This window comes from Sinocyclocheilus anshuiensis, unplaced genomic scaffold, assembly GCF_001515605.1.
Source record: "Sinocyclocheilus anshuiensis isolate Anshui unplaced genomic scaffold, SAMN03320099.WGS_v1.1 scaffold220, whole genome shotgun sequence".
Taxonomy (NCBI): domain Eukaryota; kingdom Metazoa; phylum Chordata; class Actinopteri; order Cypriniformes; family Cyprinidae; genus Sinocyclocheilus; species Sinocyclocheilus anshuiensis.
This window is the reverse complement of record NW_015554086.1, coordinates 216,720-243,458: the sequence shown is the minus strand read 5'-3', so window position 1 is coordinate 243,458 and position 26,739 is coordinate 216,720. Positions and strand designations below refer to the sequence as shown.

At 35.3% G+C, this 26,739-nt stretch overlaps 3 protein-coding genes across 3 annotated transcripts in view; 1 reads left to right on the top strand and 2 right to left on the bottom strand.

The window, feature by feature from the left end:
- kif20bb (kinesin family member 20Bb) overlaps nt 1-12,351 on the bottom strand; it is a 24,914-nt gene extending 12,563 nt beyond the window's left edge. The window contains exons 1-29 of the mRNA XM_016461386.1: nt 12,237-12,351; nt 12,053-12,142; nt 11,735-11,854; nt 11,485-11,623; nt 10,970-11,154; nt 10,806-10,860; nt 10,497-10,694; nt 10,222-10,333; nt 10,059-10,130; nt 9,836-9,985; nt 9,539-9,701; nt 9,190-9,444; nt 8,960-9,096; nt 8,631-8,760; nt 8,104-8,308; nt 7,967-8,028; nt 7,740-7,859; nt 5,150-6,204; nt 4,807-4,945; nt 4,593-4,718; nt 4,443-4,503; nt 4,218-4,337; nt 3,247-3,350; nt 3,086-3,157; nt 2,276-2,446; nt 1,946-2,140; nt 1,438-1,512; nt 1,194-1,332; nt 945-1,081 (exon numbers count right to left, since the gene is read on the bottom strand). Coding sequence (XP_016316872.1) covers nt 945-1,081; nt 1,194-1,332; nt 1,438-1,512; nt 1,946-2,140; nt 2,276-2,446; nt 3,086-3,157; nt 3,247-3,350; nt 4,218-4,337; nt 4,443-4,503; nt 4,593-4,718; nt 4,807-4,945; nt 5,150-6,204; nt 7,740-7,859; nt 7,967-8,028; nt 8,104-8,308; nt 8,631-8,760; nt 8,960-9,096; nt 9,190-9,444; nt 9,539-9,701; nt 9,836-9,985; nt 10,059-10,130; nt 10,222-10,333; nt 10,497-10,694; nt 10,806-10,860; nt 10,970-11,154; nt 11,485-11,623; nt 11,735-11,854; nt 12,053-12,142; nt 12,237-12,341 — 4,692 coding nt within the window. The 5' untranslated portion in view covers nt 12,342-12,351. The remainder of the gene's footprint in view (nt 1-944; nt 1,082-1,193; nt 1,333-1,437; nt 1,513-1,945; nt 2,141-2,275; nt 2,447-3,085; nt 3,158-3,246; nt 3,351-4,217; nt 4,338-4,442; nt 4,504-4,592; nt 4,719-4,806; nt 4,946-5,149; nt 6,205-7,739; nt 7,860-7,966; nt 8,029-8,103; nt 8,309-8,630; nt 8,761-8,959; nt 9,097-9,189; nt 9,445-9,538; nt 9,702-9,835; nt 9,986-10,058; nt 10,131-10,221; nt 10,334-10,496; nt 10,695-10,805; nt 10,861-10,969; nt 11,155-11,484; nt 11,624-11,734; nt 11,855-12,052; nt 12,143-12,236) is intronic.
- Nucleotides 12,352-15,569: 3,218 nt separating this feature from the next.
- rpp30 (ribonuclease P/MRP 30 subunit) lies at nt 15,570-18,560 on the top strand. Its single transcript, XM_016461302.1, has 11 exons — nt 15,570-15,791; nt 16,203-16,258; nt 16,337-16,393; nt 16,474-16,539; nt 16,629-16,697; nt 16,828-16,917; nt 17,305-17,421; nt 17,500-17,529; nt 17,621-17,658; nt 17,760-17,839; nt 18,050-18,560. Exons 1-11 carry the CDS (start codon nt 15,710-15,712, stop codon nt 18,157-18,159), a joined length of 795 nt encoding a protein of 264 aa, XP_016316788.1. The 5' UTR covers nt 15,570-15,709; the 3' UTR covers nt 18,160-18,560.
- Nucleotides 18,561-18,639: 79 nt separating this feature from the next.
- On the bottom strand, nt 18,640-22,204 carry ankrd1b (ankyrin repeat domain 1b (cardiac muscle)). Its single transcript, XM_016461303.1, has 9 exons — nt 22,178-22,204; nt 21,431-21,574; nt 21,236-21,334; nt 21,056-21,163; nt 20,221-20,319; nt 19,495-19,593; nt 19,303-19,401; nt 19,125-19,223; nt 18,640-18,832 (listed from the first exon to the last, which is right to left on the bottom strand). Exons 1-9 carry the CDS (start codon nt 22,202-22,204, stop codon nt 18,746-18,748), a joined length of 861 nt encoding a protein of 286 aa, XP_016316789.1. The 3' UTR covers nt 18,640-18,745.
- Nucleotides 22,205-26,739: the final 4,535 nt, after the last annotated feature.

Sequence of the window (26,739 nt, the reverse complement as noted above, 5' to 3'; positions counted from 1 at the left end):
TTTATGCACCAAGAGCTTGTAACACTCCAAAGAGAAAGGAAAAATTGAAATCGCATCATATGACCCCTTTAATATCTAAAAAACCGAAGCAGCACAAACAAATTTTTTTATGGCACAAACCAGCAGTAAAAAAGACAGTAACAAAAACAAAAATATTACCAGCACAAACGAAGCATAAACAAACAAGACAATTTGGGGTAATTTTGGAGCATGTGGGGGGGCTGAGTGACCTCAGAATGATCATTAAATAATATTTTAATATCTAAAAAACCGAAGCAGCACAAAAGAAAATATTACCTGTCCAGCACAAACGAAGCACAAACGATTGAGCCTGTTTTGTGTGAATTTGAAGCATGTGGGGGGCTGGTGACATCATCGCCTATAATTCAATGTCTAATATTTTAAAAACCAAAGCAGCACAAACGAAACTTTTACCGGCACAAACCAGCACAAACGTAGCACAAACAAACGAGACTATTTGGGGTGAATTTGGAGTATGTTGGGGGGCTGAGTGACCACAGAATGACCTATAAAATATTATTTTAATATCTAAAAAGCCAAAACAGCACAAACGAAAATTTTTACAGCACAAATGATTGAGACTATTTTGCCGACGTTTTGCGTTGGGTGGGGGGCCAACTTCACGGAGGTACATCTAGTGCCTAGGTGTTCAGGTTACTCAAACAACAGATACCAATCAAATATAACAGCTTACTGTTTAATTTACTCTGCATATTAAGTTGGGATTGAAAAAAAGTATTTAAAAAAATGTAACATTGAAATTAAAAAAATCTTTAAAGCAGATTGACTATCAACCTTGTCTTTTTGAGGCTTAAAATGTTATATTGTTGTCATTACATTATCTCTAACATATGATATGCTTTTCATTCATTTATTCATACATGCTTATGATTCACTCTTATGTGACAGGAAACACTACTTACAGGATGAGAGGATATGTCCAGCGGGGAGGAAACCTGAGTCTTGAAGAGTTTTCGTTTGGATTTCTTGGGTTTGTTGTTTTCAGAAGGATTCGGCGGTTCGGGGGATTTAACATTCACCATGCTCATGATCTTTTTGGCTGAGGAGGGAGTTAAAAGTTGGGTCATGCTGAGATACAGTATGAAACACTTTTGGCAGAGAGCTCCAATCGATGCCATTGACTGAGTGTAAAATTAAGAGGCAGAGCTGACCTTTGCTCCCAAAGAGGGTTGGAGAGCTCTGGATAAAGTCACCAATCTTCTGCAGGGCTCTGTCTTTTTTACCTTTCAGGCTGGCAGGAGAGTCTTTCTCCTTTAATTGACTCACCTTTTTCCCTGGCACTATGGGAGTCTGGTAAGGTGCAAAATACAGAATACAATTAGCTCAGTGTATTATCGAATAAACATTACAGAAAAAGACGTGAGATGTCACAGGTGTATTAATGGACAAAGTCACCTCAATAGATTGCATGTTTTCCTTGTTGTTCACCTTCAGCCGTCGTTTTTTTCGATTTTCTGACTCCACAGAGTTCTAGAATAACAAACACATATAACACAAGTTATGATTATGTGTTGCATTATACGAACGACGACCAGGATGTTAGCACACATGATTAATGTTTTTCATTGTTCATTTTTTAAATGTCTCACAATTTGACAAGAATTTCTAAAAATAGACCGGAACCTTCAGAGTTTACTGCAACAAACTGTAGCTGCAATACATGTTTAGAATTAATCATGTTTATATATTTAAATCAATTAATTTAATTAATTAAACTAATCTAAATAATTAAAAATGTGTATAGACTATAGAAATTTCCATGACATTTCCAGATGTGAAAACTCACACTTTTGAAATTCCCTGACCATGGGAACCTGGATTATTTTCAATTGTTTAGAAACCACAACAAAGTGTTTAGATATAGTGTCTGTATACCTCGTGTTTAGATATAGTGTCTGCATACCTCCATCTCTGGGCTCTTTCTCTTTCTGGCTGTACGTCGGAGTTTTATCGTGACAGACTCTGCTTCTCCTGGTTTCCTGACATTCATTCCGTCAGGTTTAAGTGGTGTAAAGCTTATTTCTAGCTCAGGTTTGGGGAAGCGCTCTTCTCGGAGACTCTTTGTGGAAAGGATGGAGGAGTCGAGTACTGCCACCTGCTTTGAGTGATAACCAACACATATTATATATCCACAGTAGCCAATTATCAGACAGACCAGAGCTATTCCTGTCTTTGTATTGCTTTAACGCTTCTTATAAGCTTATGCCTTTTGCATTAATATCACTCTACTGACCTCTTGTGCTGGACTAAAAGAGTCGCCTTTATTCTCTGTCTTCACGTTTGATGTCTGTTTGGAACTGCCAACTTTCTGGGTATCAGATTTATGAGAAGCAGCCAAATCCTTTTCCCTTTGTAATTTCACAATGGTATCCTGCTTCTCAGGCAGCTGCTGCTTTAATAGTTCCTGTAATCAGTATGCAGGGAAGTGAAAAAGAAAAAAAATATTTAATTGTATTAAAATGTTTTAATATCATATTAGCACTATCATAAAACATTGTTACTGATGTCAAGCATTTTAAAATCCTTCAGTTTCCTCTAATTCGCAACGGCCTAATAATTCTACATCTTAACTACTGATAGGCGTTTACACTGGTTGGGATGATAAATTAGGCAATATTTAGTCATTTAGAAATTATTAGGCTTTGGCTAATAACATTCCTCAACTTGGCAAATAAAAATGTTCATTCCACCATGCAAATTGACAATTTTTGGTGGATTTTGAGCGAATACTGTGTAAAAGAAGTGTAATGAATTAATGATTGCAAAATGAATTAAGAGGTTTGCACATTCTACTTTTCTGCAGCGTTATTAATGTCCTGCTGTAGTCCTGTCATTCCTCATGTTGGCAGGTCACTTGGACCACAAAAATGATATTAACTCAGAAACCTGCTGCGTAAATAAATTACTACTCAGAGCTAAATCCTGCCCTCAAGCCTGTGAAAAAGAAAATAATGAGGCAGGGAGAGAGAGATGGAAAGACTGATCCTATTAACAGCTCCAGCTGCAGTCTGTCCTGTTGGTCACCCTCTAGTCGCCTTGCTACCTGAGTCACTTTCCCTACGGCTGCTCCATCCAGCCCCTTTTCCTGCTTATCATCTGCCTGCTCATTAGGCTGCTGAAACATCAAAAGAAATAATTTTCTACTGCTGGAGAAACCCAGTTATGGAAAAGTCGGAAGGATCACAGAGAGTTCCAGGTTTTTACATTTGTGTTTTCTGCAGGTCTGCAAGCTCTCCGTTCTTCCTGCTGAGGTTCATCAGAGACACCAACACTTGGTTTCTGATACATCTCCTGGAGTTTTGTAAGATCTGAGAAGAACAGAGATGTCTGAGGTTAGCTTCAGTTACAGGTGAACTGAAAAGTGTGACCAAAGCAGCATTACCATGGTACCGAAATTTTGTTAGATGACACCAATACCAGTGAAATTTTAGTCTTCAGTATCACATAACACTTCAGAAATCATTCTAATATGCTGATGCTCAAGAAACATTTCTTATTATCAATGTTGACAAATGTGTCGCACTTTTAATATTTTTGAGGATATTAAATTCTGGTAATTTTTTCTTTGATGATGAATAGAAAGTTTAAAAGAAAAGAACAGCATTTATCTGAAAAGGAAATCTTTTGTAGCATTATAAATGTATTTACTGTAACTTTTGATCAATTTAATGCATCCCTGCGGAAAAGAAGTATTACTTTCATCCAAATAAATAAATAAAAATAGAAAATATCAGTAGTGTATATATTAACAAAAAATATCAAGTACTTTAAGTAAACAGTAAGTGAAGAACAAAGAAATACATTAAAAGCAGTGTTTTTTTTATTTTCCTTGTAAATACTGCTGTTTGATTAGAATTACATTTAGAAATAAAATGACAGAAAATAAATAGAATGTGTACATATTAATTAATACATGTAATAATGCATAATAAAATAATTGAAATAGAAGACTAAAAAGTCAATATTGTAGTTTAATTAATATTAACACAGTAGATTAATATGACTAATAAATGAATACTGCTGATACTGGAAAAAGACTGGCATATTTGTATTCTTGTATCTACTTGGTATTGAAGTAACTTGAATTCCCTAAACTGAATCTTGCTGACTTAGTTCTCACAGTATATTGCCTAGCAGAGATATATACAAATTACAATTAGAATAGACTCAGCCACCTTCAGTTATGGATTCAATCTCATTCAGTCTGGCCTCCAGCAATTCCTCATCTGTCTGTGTGCAGTCTTTATTTAAGTTCACACATGTCTTCTCAATCAGCTTCTGCTCTGCCAAAAGATCTGCAAACCAAATCAATCTTACTGAGGACAAAACGTAAGCCGATTTTGTTAACACCAACTGGTACTGCAGAAAAAACGGTTTAAATGAAAAGACATATAGGTTACCCTGACAGGTTGTTTGGAAAGTCTGAATGTTTTCTTCTTCTATGGCATGGTTAGACTTCACCTGTGAGTGAAAAGATGTGGAATAATCCAGCATTTAAGACCTGATAACATCACAAACTGAACAAAGCTGAGAGAAAGAGCAGCACTCACAGTCTGCGGTGGCTCAATAGATTGCTCTGTACAGATCAAACTGTGTCCAGCCTGATCCCTCATCTCATTTGCTTCACATAGCTTCTGCTGAAACATTTTCTTTTCTTCTTCAATTAAGATCAAAATCTGAAGGAATAAAACATCATTATTAAAAAAACTGTTTAAATCAATTTTTACAACACTAACAAAAGACAAAAGCAGTGATTTTTCCAACCTGTTTCTCTAACTGTTCTTTCTGCATGTTAGCCTCAGATAACTGATCTCTGACATCAGATCGCTCTCTCTCCACCTGCTGCAAATCACAACTCATGGTCTTGATTTTATTAAGTCCATCGTTCACAAGTTCTCTCAACCTATAAAAAGACCAAAAGATCAATCGGACCAGCTGATGTTCATCAAATCATTTTTCTCAGTTCCATGCTTAAGCAACTATAAATAAATAGTTGAAGAGAATGAGCAGTAAAATCTAGTGCATCCAAAAAAAGACACTGACTCAACAGAAATGAGGATGTACTCCTCAACGTATCAAAAAGTTTGGATGAGAAATGAGAACTTACTTCGAAATCTCTTGGGCTTTAGTCTCTAGTTTAGCATCTTTATGAGCCAGATCTTTCTCCATCGCAGTTATTCTCCTCTTGGCCTCATCTCTTGCCTTAGAGATCTCATTCTCTACAATCGTTCTCACTATGTTCAGAACTTCCTCATGCTGGTTCAGTTTGCTCAGCATTTGAATGAGTTTGTCCTGCAGAGTTTTCCAGCAATCATCTCTGGAGTCTTGCTCTTGTTCTTCTATCCTCCCCTGCTGTTTCAGAGCAGTCAGTTCTTCCAGGAGCTCAGAGTTGCTTTTTATTTGGGCCACAACAAACTTTTGAGCTTCATAACGGCTCAGTAGGCTCTGGTACTCTTGTGCCTGGGCATCACGCTCATATTTAAGCTGACTGCAGAGCTCCTCCAGCTGGCACATGTTTGCTCTGGTCTGGCTGACCTCCTGCTTCAGGTCATTGATCTGTCGGCTCTTCTCATGAGATAACTCAATCATCTTCTCACATTCTGCCTCCTTTTTGTCACGCGAGAGCTGACAGGCACTGAGTTCCTGACGCAAATGGTCTGCCTCTGTCATTAAGCATTCAATAGTTTTGGACTGACTGCAAGACTCTGCTTGATGTTCCTTAATCAAAGCTTTGGCTGCATCAAGTTCTTCTGAAAACTCATTGGTAATCTTTGTCTGAGTGTTCAATTCTATCTGCAGAGTTTTGAGCTTTGAGCTCATCTCATTGACTGCCTGCTGAAGTTCATTTAACTCATTGGCAAGAGTCTTGTTCTCATTTGTGACCTTGTTGACCTCTGCTCTCTCCATCACCACAGTGGCTTCATGTGCATGAGTCAGCTCTGCCAGTCTATCAGAGAGATCACACACTTTTTTCTCAAGTGAACAACGCTCAAGTTTAAGTTCATTCAGCTGCTCCTCTTTCATTTTCAGTTCTTGCAAAAGCTGCTGAGTTTCCTGACTTGTCATTTCTTCCCTGCTAGGTTCACCATCTTCTTTCAGCATACACTTACAGTTGTTTCTGAAATGTAGGATTTCTTCTTTGATATTATTAATTAAGGCCCTCTGTACATTGGGAATGAAAGAAAAAACATGAGCCATTACAGTCCAAATGTATAACTAAATATATGTGTACCTCCTCATAAAAGTAAACTATATATTTTCCCTAGAACACAAAAGCAGAATTCAAGAATTTTCAAAAAGCTCCTTTGAATATAGTGATAGTTTATAGTGACCATGTCTGTCAAACTCTAAAAAAAGACAAAAACACCATAAAAAGTACACAGGACTACTACTGAATTTTCAGTGATTAACAGATTTTTGACTTTTTCAGACAAGCTATTGTATTAAGACACTAAAATAAGCCTACTATGAGCTACTTTTATTGTGTTTTAATGTCCTTTTTGGATTTTGACACACTGGTCACTATAAACACTAGTTGGTTATAAAGAGTTGTGGCAAGATACTTAAATTCACCATTTGTGTTCACAGAAAAAAATAACAGCATATAGATTTGAAATTAAATAAGTAAAAGACAGAATGTTCATTTTCAGTCAGTCATACTTGTAGATCACCACTCTTAATCAGAGATTATTCCATAAGGACAAAAAAAAAGGACATAACTGAACTGGAATCTGACAACATGCACTACAATTCAAATATCTTCGGTCAGTATGAAATTTTACTTTTGAAAGAAATGTATATTTCATTTCTTGCATGCATTAAAGGATGCATTAAATTGACCAAAAGTGACAGTAAAGACATTTCTGTCACAAAACATTATTCAAATAAATTATATTATTGAGAACTTCTATTTATTAAATAATCTGGAAAAAAACATGATTTCCCCAAAAATATTAAGCAGCACAACTGTTGTAAATAATAATGTTTTTGAGCAACAAATCAGCATATTAGAATGATTTCGGAAGTATCAGGTGACACTAAAATCTGGAATAATGGCTGTTGAAAATTCAGCTTAGCGATCACAAGAGTAAAATACATTTTATAATACAATAAAATAGAGAATAGTTATTTAAAATTGTAATAACATTTCATAATATCACTGTTTTACAGTATTTTGATCAGAGGCGGACAGTAGTGAAGTATTTTTACTTTACTCAAGTAAATTTAAAAAGTATTTGTAGTTTATGAGTGTTTTTCTTTGGAAAACTTTACTTCACTACATTCCAAAGCATAATGTCATACTTTTTACTGCACTTCATTTCATAAATAAAAGTTGTTGTTTGTTTTACCTTCAATACTTAAGAACATTAAAAATGTAGTTCTTTCTTGTACTCAAGTAAATCTTTGAATTACTTTTACTTGAGTAAAAGAAAGTAATAGATTTCTAATGTAATTAAGTATTAAATTATATTTAATATGAAACGTAGTGCAGTAAAAAGTACAATATTATGCTTTGGAATGTTGTGAAGTAAAGTTTTCTAAAGAAAAACACTCTGATAAAGTACAGACACCTGAAAAGTACTTTTACAGCAGAGTAAAAACACTTCACTACTGTCTGCCTCTGATCTTGATCATGTAAATAAAGCCTTGGTGAGCATAAGAAACTACTTTTGAACAGTAGTGTATTATAAACTTACATCTTTAGTAGCTGCCTCCACATTTTGGTCCAAAGCAGTCTGTAATTTAGAGACCATGTCATCTTTCTCCTGGCAGATTGACATAAGTTCCTGACATCTCAGTTTCTGGTTTTCATAATTCTAAAAAAGACAAACAAACATCAAAACAACAGAATCCAGATAGTCCATGTAAACAATCTACTGACAATAACCTTAGACATTTAAAAGAAAACTTTAGTTCAAATTACTCTATTTGCTTGGAGAAGCTGGTCATTTGATTCCTGCATTTGAACACACATTGCTTCAAACTCTGAAATGAGAAAATATAATTAGACTTATGTCATAAAACACTGAGCTTTCCCCCCTTCAAGGCAACTGAACACACCTTTAGTTTTAAGACTGAGATGTTGTTGGCTTTTGAGAAGTTCCTCTCTCATCTCTTCCAGCTCTGTCCTCAGATGACTAATTGTTCTGGGTGATTCAGGGACATTTGTCAAGCAATTCTGTACTGCCTCTGCATCTCCTTTTATCTTAGCTAAATCATCTCGCATTGCCTCGATCATGCTGTCCAAAAGCGCAATCTTAGCCTCCTAGAATGATGCGGAGAAGAAAAAAAAAGACATTATTTTCCAATGGCATTTCAATGTCAAATGTGTGCCATGATACAGATATGATAGAATTTGCTATTTTTCCCCTGTACCTATAAAATGCATCAAGATTTATATAGATCAGTCTATCTAAAGTCATAAAATCACAATGAATACAATGACGCTAAAATTTTGTCACTGAACCAAAATTTTTTTCAAAAGACAGCAGAAATAACAGCTATATTCACATAGGTTTTAACAGTGGACATAAATGGCACTTGATTTTGCCCTGTTTTTCTTATTAGAGGAAGCCCTCTGCAATTACCTTTGCAGCATTACCATCACTGCTATCAGTGGCAATTTCACCGATAGTTCTGTTGACCAGATTCTTCAGTATCTCAAGCCTCCTTTCCGCTCTTTCCTCAACAATTTCTTTCTCTCTTTGAAGACGTTCACTGAAACATTGAAAAAAAGGCAACATACATTAATGCATCTTCAATAAATATAAGAGAAATTAATAAAAATGAATTGCACCCACTGACTACTGTGTCAGATTCACTAAAAGAATTAAAAGAGCTGCCAAAAAAAAAAAAACTGGCAAAAAAAATCTGTGCTGAACACAATTTGAATGAATGAATGTATTGTTTGACTTACTTGTAGTCTTTTTCCATGTTAGAAAACAGCTCCATAAACTCTGCAGTGACTTCCTCACGAATACGAGTTTCCACAGTTAATTTTTCAGACTCTTCTTTGGACAGCTTCTCTTGGAGCTCTTCAATTTTCAACTGAAGCTGTGTTGAATGTATCATATTAGCATATTATATAGTCTAAAATAACATTGAAAACGAAAACAATTATTGAAACTGAAAAAACACCTTGAATACCTCACACAGCTCTTGACTTTCTGTAGCCTCTAGGACAGTGTTGTCCTCCATGCTCTCACTCTCCTCATCGTCATTCTCACCCATTTCTTCATCATCTTCATCCTCCTGCACATCCTCTAGGCTCATCTCCCAGCCCATGAGCGAGCTTCTCCTGGTCCAATCCTTCTTGTCAGCATTATTGATTATCATGGACACATCTCTGGCAGATCTCTTGAGTGCAAAGCTAGGAGCTGGTTTAGGGTTGTGGACCACCACCTATAAGGGCAAAAGGTAAAACAACAAAATGAATAAATAGCAAAGAGAGAAAAAATGCCTGATAATTCAATATCAAATAAAGGTTCCTGCAAACCTTCTGAGCCACTGCTGAGAACTTGAGGACATTCAGGGTTTCATCATATACTGAGGCACACTGGTTTATGTTGATGATCATGCAGGCTTTTCCACGGCCACAGAAAAAACCCTGCAAATAATGTGTGAGTTTGCTCTCTCTGAAGGGGATATGCTGATGAAACCTGTGCAAAAAGACATATTAGTTGCGTTCTAAGTCCCAATTTCAACGGGAAATTAAAAGAAATAATGAAACAGAAGACAAATGCATCTAATGCAACCCGCAAATTAGTTGTTTTAAAAGTGGACATTTTCTCACTTGGTTTGCGTTTGGTTGAGCCTCAGAGCACTGATGCATTTCCCTAGCGTTAGCAAGGAAGTGTTGATGTTTCCAGCTTCTTTTAAGCGGTCTCCTCGGTTCTGAGTCTTTGCACATCGCTCAGATCCAGCCAAATCACATAATGACAGCCTTTAAAAATAAGTTAATTAATGACTAAATCAATGATTCCATGTTAAAGCATGTTAGTATTGAGGTCACCTACTCGCTAATTGTCTGAACCCGAGGAACACCCACATCTTCAATATGCAAGATCCGAATGGAAAATATACTGTGGCTATGGAGAAAATGTATATGTTATATCATTTCAAAACATAATAAAATTATCAAGTTAAATATTAACACTACAGTGATTTAAAATGAAGCACCTTCTGCTAGAGACATTGTTGAGCTTGGTGGATGAAAAGCTTTGATTTTTCCTTCCGATTTTCACAACTTTTAATGCTTCCTCTGCACTGTTAACTTGAACCCATTTTAGATCTGGATGGAAAAAAATACTCAGACAAAATGTATAAATAATCAAAGCTGTATTTATTATAAAAAAGTATATGCTGATAATTCATAAAATATTTTTTTATAAAATACTTAAATGTAAACATTTATTCAATTATTATTATTTTCAAGCCAGAAAACAGTTGGTTACCTTTGACAAAAGCATTGCCTTTAACATCTTGGGCTAGCCGCAAAACATTCCTTCTGTGAGAGCCATTTGGAACAACATCAAGCAGATCATGGATGTTTTCATTGTAGATTTCACAAAAGGAGACCCACACAGAGAATTTAACATAAGAGGTCTCATCCAAACAGACACTGTTCCCATTCGTGTCACTAGAGGTGGAGCCTGGGGGGTGGGGGATCAATGTAAAGTGTTTATGCTCATATTCACTGACAGAATGCTCAAAAACTATTTCAAACGCAGAGTAAAAGACATAAAACATTCAATAATACTTACTTTCAAATGATGAACAGCTGGAGCTGGACATGCTAGAGAGGGTTTTCTGGTCAATCTGATAAACACAGAAACAGTCAATGTGTGAGTATTAGTAATTTACTTTTCTGTGCTAAAAAACAATATACAATTTAAAAAAAGAGGAAATATATATAAAAATAATTTACATCTTTAAATCGGCGAAGAAGGTTTCTCTTATTTGTAGCTTCCTCATCCTGCTGCTCTTTGGTGAGTCTTATAAAGTCGACACATCTGTGAGGCTTGATGTTATTTTGAGAATAATTTCTGCCTTCTATGCTGTTAAAGATCACATTTAATGACCTGGGCAGAACTCCACCATCTGAATCAGGGCCTACAACATAAAACAGACTTAAATCTATGTATGTATAGACAGCTATACATACATACATACATACATACAGTGCAATATATAATTAAGTGAAAGTGAAGTGACATGTGGCCAAGTCATTTTTGCTGCGGTGCCCGGGGAGCAGATGGGGGTTCGGTGCCTTGCTCAAGGGTCTCACCTCAGTCGTGGTATTGAAGGTGGAGGAGAGCGCTGGTTATTCACTCCCCCCACCTACAATCCCTGCCAGACCTGTGACTCGAACCCGCAACCGTTGGGTTACAAGTCTGACTCTCTAATCATTAGGCCACGACACATCTCATACAAAATTCTTACCAAAAAAAGTAAACGTCTTCCCAGCATTAGTAACTCCATACGTAAAGATCAAGGAATTCCCTCCATCCAAGACTTCTTTCACAAGGCTTTTGGTTGTTCCATCAAATATATCTCTTTGTGTCGTTTCTGGACCGTACACCTAAAACATGAATTCAGCAATCATATTACAGCAGAAGCACACTTGATAACATCACTGAAGCCTGTTTGCAATAAATGACAACGCCAGTGGTGACTGTGGCTGTCCTCATACCTGTGAGAACTGAAATCGTTGTGCCAGCTGTGACCCAAATCTCTCACTGTGTCTGGCTGTCAGAGATGCTCTAGGTGCCTTCAGAATCACGGTATCTGGAGTCTCAATTGAGATGCACTCCTGTTTGTAGAGATTACAGTCATAACATATTTCATTAAGCATAGTAAAAGTATAGTTCACCCCAAAATGAAAATTCATCATTCACTTTTCATCCTCATGTTGTTTCAAACCCATATCCACACAATAAAAGTGAACACATATGTGTTATGACAGAATTTCTCAAAAATTGTATAAAATATGTCAGAATTTTGCTGGCACCTGTGATTCTCCTTCTGTTCTCTCTGCAGTAGTGAATGGGCGGACACGGAGATAGACCTGTAGATGCTCTTTTTCCAGCAATACCGAGTCCTGTTGAAAACAGAAATATGAAACATGAAATACTACTTTACAGCCTAAATTCGAGGGCTTTAAAACATGAAATATGTTTGATAATAATAAATACCCTTGATAATTTGGAAAACTCGACGAAAAGATCTTTCCTGAGGTCCTCAGCCGTTACAGAGCCAACTCTCCCAGGCTTATTATGATTTAAACACGATTCCATCATCTTGACGAAGCCTATCAATACGTTTAGCTAAAAATGTTATCATATGATAACAAAATTTAAGTGGCTACAAACAAAAGTGAAACAACAATAACGCATCGACTATTGAACGAGCTATTGCCTGAGATTTTTTCCAATTCAATTAAGCAACAATTTTGGACAAGATGTAAAAGTATCAACTGTGTGTTTTCATTCTCGCCAATTTCACTTACTTTTCGCTTTATTGTTATATATATATATATATATATAAAATAAGTTAATTAATGACTAAATCAATGATTCCATGTTAAAGCATGTTAGTATTGAGGTCACCTACTCGCTAATTGTCTGAACCCGAGGAACACCCACATCTTCAATATGCAAGATCCGAATGGAAAATATACTGTGGCTATGGAGAAAATGTATATGTTATATCATTTCAAAACATAATAAAATTATCAAGTTAAATATTAACACTACAGTGATTTAAAATGAAGCACCTTCTGCTAGAGACATTGTTGAGCTTGGTGGATGAAAAGCTTTGATTTTTCCTTCCGATTTTCACAACTTTTAATGCTTCCTCTGCACTGTTAACTTGAACCCATTTTAGATCTGGATGGAAAAAAATACTCAGACAAAATGTATAAATAATCAAAGCTGTATTTATTATAAAAAAGTATATGCTGATAATTCATAAAATATTTTTTTATAAAATACTTAAATGTAAACATTTATTCAATTATTATTATTTTCAAGCCAGAAAACAGTTGGTTACCTTTGACAAAAGCATTGCCTTTAACATCTTGGGCTAGCCGCAAAACATTCCTTCTGTGAGAGCCATTTGGAACAACATCAAGCAGATCATGGATGTTTTCATTGTAGATTTCACAAAAGGAGACCCACACAGAGAATTTAACATAAGAGGTCTCATCCAAACAGACACTGTTCCCATTCGTGTCACTAGAGGTGGAGCCTGGGGGGTGGGGGATCAATGTAAAGTGTTTATGCTCATATTCACTGACAGAATGCTCAAAAACTATTTCAAACGCAGAGTAAAAGACATAAAACATTCAATAATACTTACTTTCAAATGATGAACAGCTGGAGCTGGACATGCTAGAGAGGGTTTTCTGGTCAATCTGATAAACACAGAAACAGTCAATGTGTGAGTATTAGTAATTTACTTTTCTGTGCTAAAAAACAATATACAATTTAAAAAAAGAGGAAATATATATAAAAATAATTTACATCTTTAAATCGGCGAAGAAGGTTTCTCTTATTTGTAGCTTCCTCATCCTGCTGCTCTTTGGTGAGTCTTATAAAGTCGACACATCTGTGAGGCTTGATGTTATTTTGAGAATAATTTCTGCCTTCTATGCTGTTAAAGATCACATTTAATGACCTGGGCAGAACTCCACCATCTGAATCAGGGCCTACAACATAAAACAGACTTAAATCTATGTATGTATAGACAGCTATACATACATACATACATACATACAGTGCAATATATAATTAAGTGAAAGTGAAGTGACATGTGGCCAAGTCATTTTTGCTGCGGTGCCCGGGGAGCAGATGGGGGTTCGGTGCCTTGCTCAAGGGTCTCACCTCAGTCGTGGTATTGAAGGTGGAGGAGAGCGCTGGTTATTCACTCCCCCCACCTACAATCCCTGCCAGACCTGTGACTCGAACCCGCAACCGTTGGGTTACAAGTCTGACTCTCTAATCATTAGGCCACGACACATCTCATACAAAATTCTTACCAAAAAAAGTAAACGTCTTCCCAGCATTAGTAACTCCATACGTAAAGATCAAGGAATTCCCTCCATCCAAGACTTCTTTCACAAGGCTTTTGGTTGTTCCATCAAATATATCTCTTTGTGTCGTTTCTGGACCGTACACCTAAAACATGAATTCAGCAATCATATTACAGCAGAAGCACACTTGATAACATCACTGAAGCCTGTTTGCAATAAATGACAACGCCAGTGGTGACTGTGGCTGTCCTCATACCTGTGAGAACTGAAATCGTTGTGCCAGCTGTGACCCAAATCTCTCACTGTGTCTGGCTGTCAGAGATGCTCTAGGTGCCTTCAGAATCACGGTATCTGGAGTCTCAATTGAGATGCACTCCTGTTTGTAGAGATTACAGTCATAACATATTTCATTAAGCATAGTAAAAGTATAGTTCACCCCAAAATGAAAATTCATCATTCACTTTTCATCCTCATGTTGTTTCAAACCCATATCCACACAATAAAAGTGGTGTTATGACTGTTATGACAGAATTTCTCAAAAATTGTATAAAATATGTCAGAATTTTGCTGGCACCTGTTCTGTTCTCTCTGTTCTCTCTGCAGTAGTGAATGGGCGGACACGGAGATAGACCTGTAGATGCTCTTTTTCCAGCAATACCGAGTCCTGTTGAAAACAGAAATATGAAACATGAAATACTACTTTACAGCCTAAATTCGAGGGCTTTAAAACATGAAATATGTTTGATAATAATAAATACCCTTGATAATTTGGAAAACTCGACGAAAAGATCTTTCCTGAGGTTTTTTCCAGCAATGCCGAGTCCTGTTGAAAACAGAAATATGAAACATGAAATACTACTTTACAGCCTAAATTCGAGGGACATGAAACATGAAATATGTTTGATAATAATAAATACCCTTGATAATTTGGAAAACTCGACGAAAAGATGAGGTCCTCGGTCCTCAGCCGTTACAGAGCCAACTCTCCCAGGCTTATTATGATTTAAACACGATTCCATCATCTTGACGAAGCCTATCAATACGTTTAGCTAAAAATGTTATCATATGATAACAAAATTTAAGTGGCTACAAACAAAAGTGAAACAACAATAACGCATCGACTATTGAACGAGCTATTGCCTGAGATTTTTTCCAATTCAATTAAGCAACAATTTTGGACAAGATGTAAAAGTATCAACTGTGTGTTTTCATTCTCGCCAATTTCACTTACTTTTCGCTTTATTGTTATATATATATATATATATATATATATATAGATATATAGATAACTGTATCCCGTTTACGTCGATAACATGCTTCTTTCCTGCCGTGATCGTAGCGGTTTCTCTCTGTTCAAATCGAACCAATCGGAGAGTTCGCTACGACGTAGCTTCGCCCCCAAAGCGGAAGTAAATTGTATTGTAGTTCTAGTTGACTGACACGATAAGAGAAACCAACGCAAAAATGGCATATGCGAACTACATTACCCATAAAACACAATTAACTTCTGGTTCACGCTTTAACGTGGAATGTGTTTGTGCATGTGGGTCTCACTACATTCGTTGAAATGGTTTAGATTTATGTGATAAGAAGTAAACTCTATATAGATTTGCGTTTGTAAAAACAGTGGAAAAAATGTCTGTGTTCATGGATCTAAACATCATCAGCAGTAATGATAAAAACAGACTCAAAAGCATCATAGAGACAGCAGCTCACCGTAAGTAGCAGTAATATTAGTTATGTTTCCTGAAATTATGGTTAACACCAGTAGGTTAACTATCTACTTTAGTAATTATTAATAAGATGTTCTTTAATAATGAATTTTGTGTGTGAAGGCTTAACCCATACCTTGCCAAACACATTTTTGGAAATCCAGTAGTTCTGTTTTGGCTGGGGTCTTCTAACTGATCTAAGATGGTAATTAGCTGGTTGTTAGTTTGTGTGAGCTGGGAAACTATCTTGCACTAGCAACAAAACAACGACCAGTCCAGTTGGTCATACCAGGTCTGCTAGCTCATGACCAGCTTGGCCCAACTTTGATCAACTAGAAGCAGGGTAAACAAATAGATCTCATGTACTATTGACGAACAATTAATTCAGTTATTAACTTTCACTCTTTATATTGTAGTTGGCTACTCAACGGTCGCAATAAACTATGTGGTTGAACCACAACAGAAGAAACAGGTATAATATAAAGTAGTTAGACTAACCTGTACACTTTAAGAGTTCATTTGAGGATGCTCTTCTTTTCTTGTATTACAGGAAATTCCTAAGCCACAGAGTGTGTCAGACATATTTGATAAATTCCCAATAGTACAGGTAAATTACTTTAGCATGTTTCTAGATCATACTTACCCATGATGATACTGTTGATGAATATTGTGTGCTTTTTTTCATAGGGCAAATCTTCTCCCATCAAAGTACTGAATCGATTGACCATCATAGCCTCTGATGCATCTCATTTTGTAAGTTGCAAGTTTATAATGAAGAAGCTCTAAGAAATTTGCTAACATTTTATTTATATTGTGAAATTAGTATGTTATTTTCTTTCTAGAGACCAACCAATGAATACAAAAGCTTCGACCTTGTGGCGGTGTACCCCAAGACCGAAAAACTCTTTCATGTAAGGGAAATAGCAATTCTGAATTAGCTTAATTTATTCCATTTAGTATTATTTATTTTTTTTATATTTCTGATGAAAACCAACAGTTGTGATATTAAAGTTTCTGTATATTTTCCTTTGTCTGTGTCAGGCAGCCTGCATGACTTTTGATGTGGACATTATCTGCATTGCAGTGGCTGAAAAACAGCCCTTCCATTTTAAAAGGGCTCCAGTTAATGGGGTGAGTTATAGTATTTTATATCCATACCTAACAGCATACAAGGTGATTTTAAGCGGCACTGCGGCATTTATAGAACTTGGTAATAAAATAAGTAAAATTACAAAGTTGTGAATATGAGTTCCTAAAGGAATATTCCACATCAAAATTAAAATTAATGTCCTTGCAAAATGTTGAGTTGCATGGACCACTTTAATGATACTATCGTGGTGTTTTGCATTCTTTCCAAAACTTGACAGCACAAGTCTTTCACTTTTTTATTATATGTTAAAAATGTCACCTTTTAATACAGGTTTGAAACAACATGATGGTTAATAAATAATGGTAATTTAGTGGTGAATTATCCCTTTAAATGATGTATCATCACTGTTATATTGTTGGTCTCTTCAGGCTATTGACAGGGGGGTTTTCTTTGAGACCTGTTATGCGGCAGCCATCAGAGACACCACTATGAGGAGATACTCCATTGCCAATGCCATCAGCCTCATGGAAGTCTGTAAAGGAAAAGTATGTTTCCCTTTTTACACATAAACACCTTTAAAATGTGTTAAGCTAGTTCTGAAATTACATTTTTTTCCCTCACAGAATATCATAGTGTCCAGTGGAGCAGAAAGGGTAAAAAGTCTTTTGTAAATTGATATATCATTTCAGTGTTACTGTATTGTATAGTCAGTATGACATTGTTGTCCTTTGTTTTTTTCCTTAGCCACTTGAGTTGAGGGGTCCGTATGACATTGCCAATTTGTATCCTTTGTATTTGTGTATGAATAAATCGTATGAAAATGTCATGGTACTTCTAAAAGGCACTGTATCTATGTTGATATGTTCCTTCATTGAGATTTCAGAGGGCTTGTGTTCAGCCTGTCTGAGGGAGATGCCAAAGCTGCTGTTTCTACTAACTGTCGATCTGTCTTGCTTCATGGAGGTAAATGACTGGAAAGAGCTCAACTATTTCCCATTTCTCCAGTACAGGCTTAATTCTATGCCACGTGGTCTTTTTTGTTGTTAGATTGCTAGTTGACTTGCTGAGTATGCATTTATACCGATGGGCATTTCAATCTGTTTTTTTTTTTTATATTAGTTGTAAAGTGTTATGTGAATGTTCATTGGTGATTTTCATAATTCTTTATAACAGAGACGAGAGCCACTGCATCTGGTGTTGTTTACACCATGAAGAAACCAAAAACTCCCCAGAAGCAAGAAGAATCTCCAGTATCTAAAAAGGCCAAAACTGAATTAGCATAGCCAGTATTTCAGAATTCGTGTATTATTTTTATTTTTACATTGAAGATTAGTATTCCCTGAATCCTTTTCTCAACATCTTGCAATCCACTTTAAATTGAAAGATGATACAGATATTTTAAAAATGATATTTATTTAGTTGAGCTTTAAAAGAATTGCAAACAAAATTTACAGATAAATTGAACTAGTACAAAATTGCTCATTTCACATTGAGTGCATTCTGTCATAAAATATGATTTAGAATATCAAAAATGTCCATCAATCATGCTCAGATTGAATCTAATCTTAGCAGTAGAGCTATTTCAGGCAATGCATTTCCATGTGAAGATGAAGCTCTATGTTCCATTAAGTTTCTCATTCCTTTCTGCCTTATCTGTGGTTTAATAAAAAGTGAAAGTACTGTGCTTCAATTTCCAAAACTCTAGTAAAACTTTCACATAAGTTTTCCATTTGAAAAAGGCATAATGTCATGCAGGGCTCAATAATATACCTTCCTTAGATAACAGATTCTAATATGCAGGCAATCTAAAAATGCAGGTTTTTGAGTGTATTATGCCCAAAGCGCACCTATGGTGGTCAAGTATTGCATCTACTTTTTTCCATCCTTAAAGTTGTCAAAGATGGTTTTAGCTTCATTCTGCCACTCGCAAACACTGTCCATTGGTGACTTTCCCTCCTGGAGAAGACAAAGCAACAGTAACCAAGCAATATTGATCCTAAGCCTTTACAAAACGTCTTGGCTACTAAAAATAATTTTAGAGGGCTGTTTCCACACTAGCAAAACTAATAAGCTTACATAAGTACCAGAAGATGGTACTGTGCACAGCTTAAATAAGCATCCTAGTGAAATTTAGTGAGAATTGATTTCCTACATATAATTTACCATTTATTAGTATCTGATAGCATCCTAATACATGAGCAACAAGATAAAAGTATATAGGCTATGCATTACATTTAAGAATACTTACACAATTCTTGAGTTTTAAGTCACCTCCGTGCAACAGAAGAAGTTGGATGAGCTTGAAGCGATTCAGTCTGACTGCATCATGTAGTGGCGTGTCACCCTCCTGATGCAGAATGACATTTAAAGTTACCATTAACGTGTTAATTAACTTTATTTAATGACTGTGTTGCCAAATTTCTTACTATGTCTTTTGCACTGATGTCTGCGCCACAGTGTATGAGATGTTCAGCACATTCATGGTGTCCTGTCCTGACCGCTACATGAAGGGGAGTGCTGCGAAGCTGAGGACGTCAAGTGTAACCGATAGAGACAGTATGTCAGACCACACCAGCTATATTATTAAAACGGATTTGCTGTCAAATAACTGCTTTTACCTTGTCTCTGGAATCCAGTTTTGCCCCATGATTAAGTAGTGCTTCCAGCACAGGCAAACTGCCACCACGACAAGCCCAGTGAACTTCAGTTGCTTGAAGCTAATTAAACACATCCAAAAGAATAAGATGATCCATTCATATTATGCAAATTAGAAGAATAGAATAGATGTATTGCAGAGAAATGCATGCTGCTCATTTTTTTTAATTATTTATTTAAAAATACATTAAAAGTAAAACTAACACATACAATATCACCTCTTCCATAAGTTTAGTGTAATCTTTTTTTATAATCCATTTTGTTAAAATATAAAAAACACAACAAAATCGTGGTGCAACCAACATGTGATACTTCCATGAAATGTCAAGATCAATAAGGGTCAAAAATTATATTTATGAATTAATTCATAATATTTGTTGAAATACTTTTAAATGTATTTTTAAACTTTATGAAAAATAATAATGTGAATTAAAGAATTAAGGAAAATGTTACTACTTTTTGCTTGGTTACACCAGTTGCATTTTTAGTCATTGAAACTTTTCTTGAAAATGGTATAAAAGAGTATATTTCTGTATTCGAAATTGTCACATGAATTTGAAGCTTAGGTTTAAAATATTTTCTTTGTCTTGATCTTGTACACTCTTTCTCAAGTGTTAATGTGTGTTTGTATTCATAGTAAATATCAATGCACAAATATACTTAAGTATTATGTAAACATTATTCAATACCTTGTCCTTATTTTCAATTGAAGCACCGGCCTCCAGCAGCGTTTGCACAATCTCCACGTTTGCTTGTGAGCAAGCTCTGTGCAAAGCTGTTCGGTTGAACTAGTAAAACAAAAAAAAGTATATATATATATATATATATATTGTAGCTATAACAAAAAAACTACAAAAAATTATAACAAAAACTTTAAAAATTAAAATACAAAAGAATATAAAAATAAAAACTGATTAAAAATATTAATACAAATTACAACTTAAATCTCAATGACACTAAAATAACACTGGTAGTCATCACAACATAACGTACAATATGAAAGATGGTTATTCATTCAGACTCAATTTGTGTCTTAGCATGCACAATTAAATATCTAGTATCTGCCAGAAATGAAAAAATTTACAAGTTGTCTGATAGCTGATATGGTACTGATATGTTGTGCATCTCAACAATAAAGACGGCTATTTGCATAAAAAGCATCAATACATCAGCCCACACATTCCATACATCCCTCTATATCTTGGTAACACATTGAGATACAGCTAATGTATTTACAGCAGAGCAGATGTATTGCTTCCTGCACCGCATGGTGACCGGCATTAGGTTTTACTGTGCGCAGCATGGTTTTGGTTTTATGTTGGAAGATGAAGTGCTTGTTTGGTTTTTATTTCAGACAAGATAAGTCGGTGTGGTCCATCTTTGCTGGAGGTTGGACTCCAAGTATGTTTGGTCCCTACAGTGTATATATATATATATATATATATATATATATATATATATATATCCTTTAGATTTAAGTGCTGTCAGCATGCCTTTTATTCAATATGTTGGGTAAACACTCACATTATCACAGGCATTTGGGTCTGCACCTCTGGCAAGGTAACTTTTTATCATTGGCAATTTGTTATCCAGCGCTGCCTTCAGAAAGTCATCCTCGTCAACAAAATCATTCTGTGAGACAATGAGATGATTACTTGAGGGGTTGAAATCTCATTAATAATGATTGCTTTGAAGTATGCTTACCACTATCTCTTGTTTAGGCCGTGTTTTGTAGACTGGTGTACTTGTTTTTATCTTCTGACGTTCTATAATCTCTTGGAGGTCATTGGTACTGTTGTCAGTCTGCAAAATCATTCAAATATGATAAAGAAAATGCACTTCTAATAACATATGCTTCATGAGGTATACAAATGAATGCTTAAGAAACCTATATCTTACATTAAAACCATTTAAAATGACTACACTGTCACACTGGAGGTTATAGGCTTTCAGATGATGTTCAACAGAGCTTTTGCATTCTTCAGAAGGATGCTGTGCTACATTGTCATCCTGCTCTTTGTTTCCACTTGTGATGTCTGTAACCTAAAATAACAAAATTAGAACACATATTTTGTAGACCAAAGAAATAACCACTCAAAGGGATAGTTCACCTAAAATCATATTCATCTTCATGTCATTCCAAACCTGTATGACTGACTTTCTTTGGTGGTACACAAAAGAAAAAATTAATTGAATGATCATCGAAAAAAGTAGATATTTCCCAAAATATTTTTGTGTTCCACCGTAGAAAGGCCTATGCAGGTTTGGAATGGCATGAGATTTTTGGGCGAATGCTCTCTTTTAAAACACTAGTGGCCATTTTAAAACCGCAAAAGTTTTGTATAAATAGTCAAAAGAGGTTTTATATGTATATACAGTCTATCTCTATTCACATTTATTTAGCAATTGAAGTAGTTTGAAGAGGATCTCGTTTTTAAATATTTCAAATAATATAATAAGTAGGCCTGCTATTATCTGTTTTTAAAGGTAACAGGAGCCCAGGACCTAAAAATCCAAGATGCACAAAATAAACTGAAATCTTGAGACAAAAGCATCAAATTAAACTATTTAAAATGTATAATGGAAATCCCTAAAAACTTACTGCTTTTTAAATAGACATTTAGAAATAGACATATAAGCCCTTACCAGCTCATCGTCCTGTAGGATTCCCATGACTTTCCTCGAAAATTCCTTGTGCCAAAATTAAAGCATCCAAGCCAAGCATCACTTATATATGTGGTGGAGATCATGCTCCTGTTGTTCAACTGACTCCTCCCACCTCTGAGGTTTCCATGTCACTGTGATGTCAGATGCATTTCAAAGGGGGCTGAGGGTGAAAAAAACATTTTCAGAAGTCAGATGCCTTTGGGAACATTTGAAGGAATGGAAATTAAACCTGGGGGAACTTGATGTGCTGCCATAGAGCCCCCTGTCTATCCAAGGATGATTTACAGCTGACCATGAAGCCCAAGACACAGAACACCACTCCACATCACACACAAAGATGACAGGACTTGTTTATGAAGTGATATGGAGACTTATAACATCATAATCAGCTTTGACTGTCTCATATATTAAGGGAGTTGTCTTCATTTATAAGACTATTTTCTTCTTAGGTTTCATCACTTGCATTACTTCTGTTATGAGAGCAGGTAAAATTGTCGCACCCTGTGACTATTTTTAATTGAGCTGCCCATGAATCACTTACAGTAATGAGTAACATGGGTGGTTGTCTTGCATGGCAGCTGCTATTTTACTAGGTTTCCACGTGTCCAGGGCCTATAAAACTATGAAATGATGCAGTAAAGATGTGAAGAATATATCTATTAAAATTAATATTTTTCAAGGCTTTCTTAAGCGCTGTGGGAGGCTACATACAGCATCTTTTAACAAGCAGAATGTTACACTGGTGTTAGACGGAGAGATATTTCCCTCCATAAAATCTAATATTTGTTTGCAGCATTAGCACCAAAAATGAACAAATATTGCCTGTGTGTCTAACATGCAACATAAGAGTGTTTTTGTTCATTTATTAATTGAAACCTCAGAATGCACTATAGTATCAAGAAGTCAAGACACTGCAAGAAGTTAGCAGTGTTGCATATAGTGGCTTAAAAAAATAGAAGTTAAAGAACATTTTCTCATTAACATGTTTCTAATTAAATAACTATCAAGAAAACAACTGGATGGATATATAAAATTATAATGTTTGTGAGACGGCTTTCAATCTAGGGGCATCAGTAGGTTTCTACAGAAAATTTGAGAAAAAAAAATTATAATGAACATTTTAGGGCTGCCAAAGGCTTTAAAACTTCTGGAATTTTGGATTTTGCAATCAATATAAAATGTAACATGATGTTTTGTCAAAAAAGAGGGTTGATAATTTAGTAATCCTGTAAACACATTTATAAAAATACATAATGGAGACATTAATCAACATCATTTCATTAATGAATCAAATAGAAGTTTTTTAAGCAAATGTTGATGAATTGTGAACATCCTGCATCATTAGCAGGGTCTGGGATCCAAGCATCTACAGCCCTCCAATTCGGTCATTTATGATTAATGGAAGAATTATTTAAATCTGCATTCTAAGCATAATACGTGCATTGCATCTCTCAGAACAGGTCAAATACATTGATATGGGAATTATTCCAATGAGATAATAATGAGACTTTCTGTTTTATGTAATGTCTTGATAATGAATTTAGACCATAGGTCAGTAGGATATCTGATATGTGATGCTTCCATGTTGTGTTTTTATCTGTCCTCTTACTAAGAGTGTTACGGAAATGCTTGTAAAAGATGATCTGTAACTAAACACATTGCCTGAATATCTATCAACCATTTCTGGAGCCTGTAACAGTCTCTACCTGCTCTTTTTAGACCTCAGGTCTGACAGTCACATGCAATGCTGTGAACAGGTTTTTTTTGTTTGTTTGTTTGTTTTTTTAGTAAAGAGACCACTTGAACTTATCTGTGGCTTAAACATTTTTAATCAGTATTTTTGTCTGTAAATGATCTAAACATGAAATATGTAAATATGTTTTAAAAACAAACCTTATTTTAAACTTTTTTTTTTTTGCAGTGTGCCTCTAATCTGAAGGTATGTATCACATGTTCATGCTTTGAGTTTCAGTCAGGTGGTACAGTGACTGATTTATCTACTAAATGGCACGTGTGTGTTGAACTTGTCACCACGCAGCTCAGCATACCGTGAGCAATATTAATATGAAATATGAAATATGAACCTTGTGCTGACACATTTTTATGCACTAGGCAAAGATGCAAAAGATGTGCAAGGCAAGTTTTCAAACCTTTCATCACATTGAGTGTTGAGTTTCAGTCAGGTGGTACAGTGACTGATTTATCTACTAAATGGCACGTGTGTGTTGAACTTGTCACCACGCAGCTCAGCATACCGTGAGCAATATTAATATGAAATATGAAATATGAACCTTGTGCTGACACATTTTTATGCACTAGGGCTACAGCAAAGATGTGCAAGGCAAGTTTTCAAACCTTTCATCACATTGAGTGATAATATCATATGAAAATATTACTCAGTGTTGATGCATGAAAGCTTAGCAGTCATATTACAGAAAAAAATAATTAAGCATTAAAATAATTGGCAGTGCAATTCATCTGCAAGCATTCAGTGTCCTTTACTACTCTCATGACACTTTTCATGCTCTTGTAGTAGGCCTATAAGTTATCTAATAACAATGTATAACAGAGTGAACATAATATTTTTATGGCTAAGGCTACTTTTTATAGATAACATTTTATCCTAAATACATAAATACAGCTTAATATTATTTCACTCTTTTTGTATAATTTTCAATATTTTCCTTTGCTTGGTTTTTATACCCACTGACAATGTAAAAAAGTATGAAATTAATTTTCACACAATAATAAATAAAACTGTGACCCTGGACCACAAATCCAATCAAGGGTCAATTTTTTGAAATTGAGATTCATACATCATCTGAAAGCTGAATAAATAAGCTTTCCATTGATATATGGATTGTTAAGATTGGACACTATTTGGCCGAGATACTATTTGAAAATCTGGAATCTGAGGGTGCAAAATAACTATTGAGAAAATTGCCTTTAAAGTTGTCCAAATGAAGTCCTTAGTAATGCATATTAATAATCAAAAATTAAGTTTTGATATAGTTACGGTAGGAAATCTACTTTCCTTAATATCATAAGGATTTTTGGCATAAAAGGAAAATCAATAATTTTGACTCATACTCGTACATATTGTTGGCTATTGCTACAAATATACCCATGCTACTTATGACTGGTTTTGTGGTCCAGGGTCACAATTGTGTTTTTGGCCTGTCCCACCATAGAGGCCTTGACCTTCTTGACTGTTTCCAGCAATTAAAATCATACCACAATGTCAAAATTGAGTATCTATTGAATATCTATTGAACTGATATTCATATTTAGCTGTGTCCCACATTTTGCATGCAACCATTTTACAGCATTTATTTATTTGTTTGTTGGTTTGTTTCCTGTTATTCATTCATTCATTCATTCATTTAAACCATATTTATGGAAAGTGCCCTGTAGTTCTTTTATAATAATATGTACAAGAAATTTTGCATTGTATAATGTGTCTCAGATTTCTCATGTAGACCAGCTTTTCTATGTTTTATGTAACATGTATGTATGTACATATTCATGCTATCCGATGGATGTAATTGTATTTTCACAGTGTGATCAGTGTGACTGATGTGAGGTGCTGAGTGAGCAGACAGCAGTGGGACTGGAATGTGTGGAATGCCTCCTAATGAGCTGAGCCGCTGAGAGGGATTCAGAACCCAATACATCTGAACCTTCTCCACAGAGTGCCAACAAGTAGTTAGTTAGGAAGAAGAGTAGAACATATGCTCATTTTTCTTTACTGCTTATTAATCTACCTGAAAATTTTCATCATTTGTAACTGTTCAGATCCTGAGATTTGATTATAGTTAATATTATAAACTATAATATTATAGTTAATATAATACAATTCTCAGTGTATTTTATATGTAATTGTAAAGTTGTGTTAATTTATTTGAAGGAATTTGATTCATTCTCACATTTGTATCTCCATTATGGGCAGAGTGTATTTGTTTTATGCATTCATATAGTTAAGCTGCTTTTTGTAGTTCTTGTATAACACGTGTTTGCAACGTTGAGCAATGCAGTGCTGAAATTTGCGTGCTCACGAATCCTCTCATTATAACACACGAATTGTAGACATAATGATTCATTATGCATAGCCTATATTAATTGTGTTATAACAGAGATTTGTGAGATCGCGATGAACTGAGATGTCTTTTAGAGATTATAGTAAATGCAGCGCTCTTTGCTGACATTCTGCCATGCCAAACCATGCATGCAGCAGCCGCTTGCTTTAGTTAAAAATAACAGTGTTCTGTGAATGTTGATGCTTTAATAAAAAATATTTATCAGGAGTGTGTATGCTGGGATATCATAAATTTCATGGAGAAAAAAGTAATGTAACTAATTACTAATTACTTTTGAAATAAAGTAATCATAACAGTGACATGGTTACTTTTAAAAGGAGTAATCAGTAATCAGTAATTTGATTACATTTTCAGAGTAACTTGCCCAACACTGCTCAGGACAAACAAGGGACTCATGAACAACTGTCACAAAATATAAAAACAGTCATGGATCATCCAGGAAAT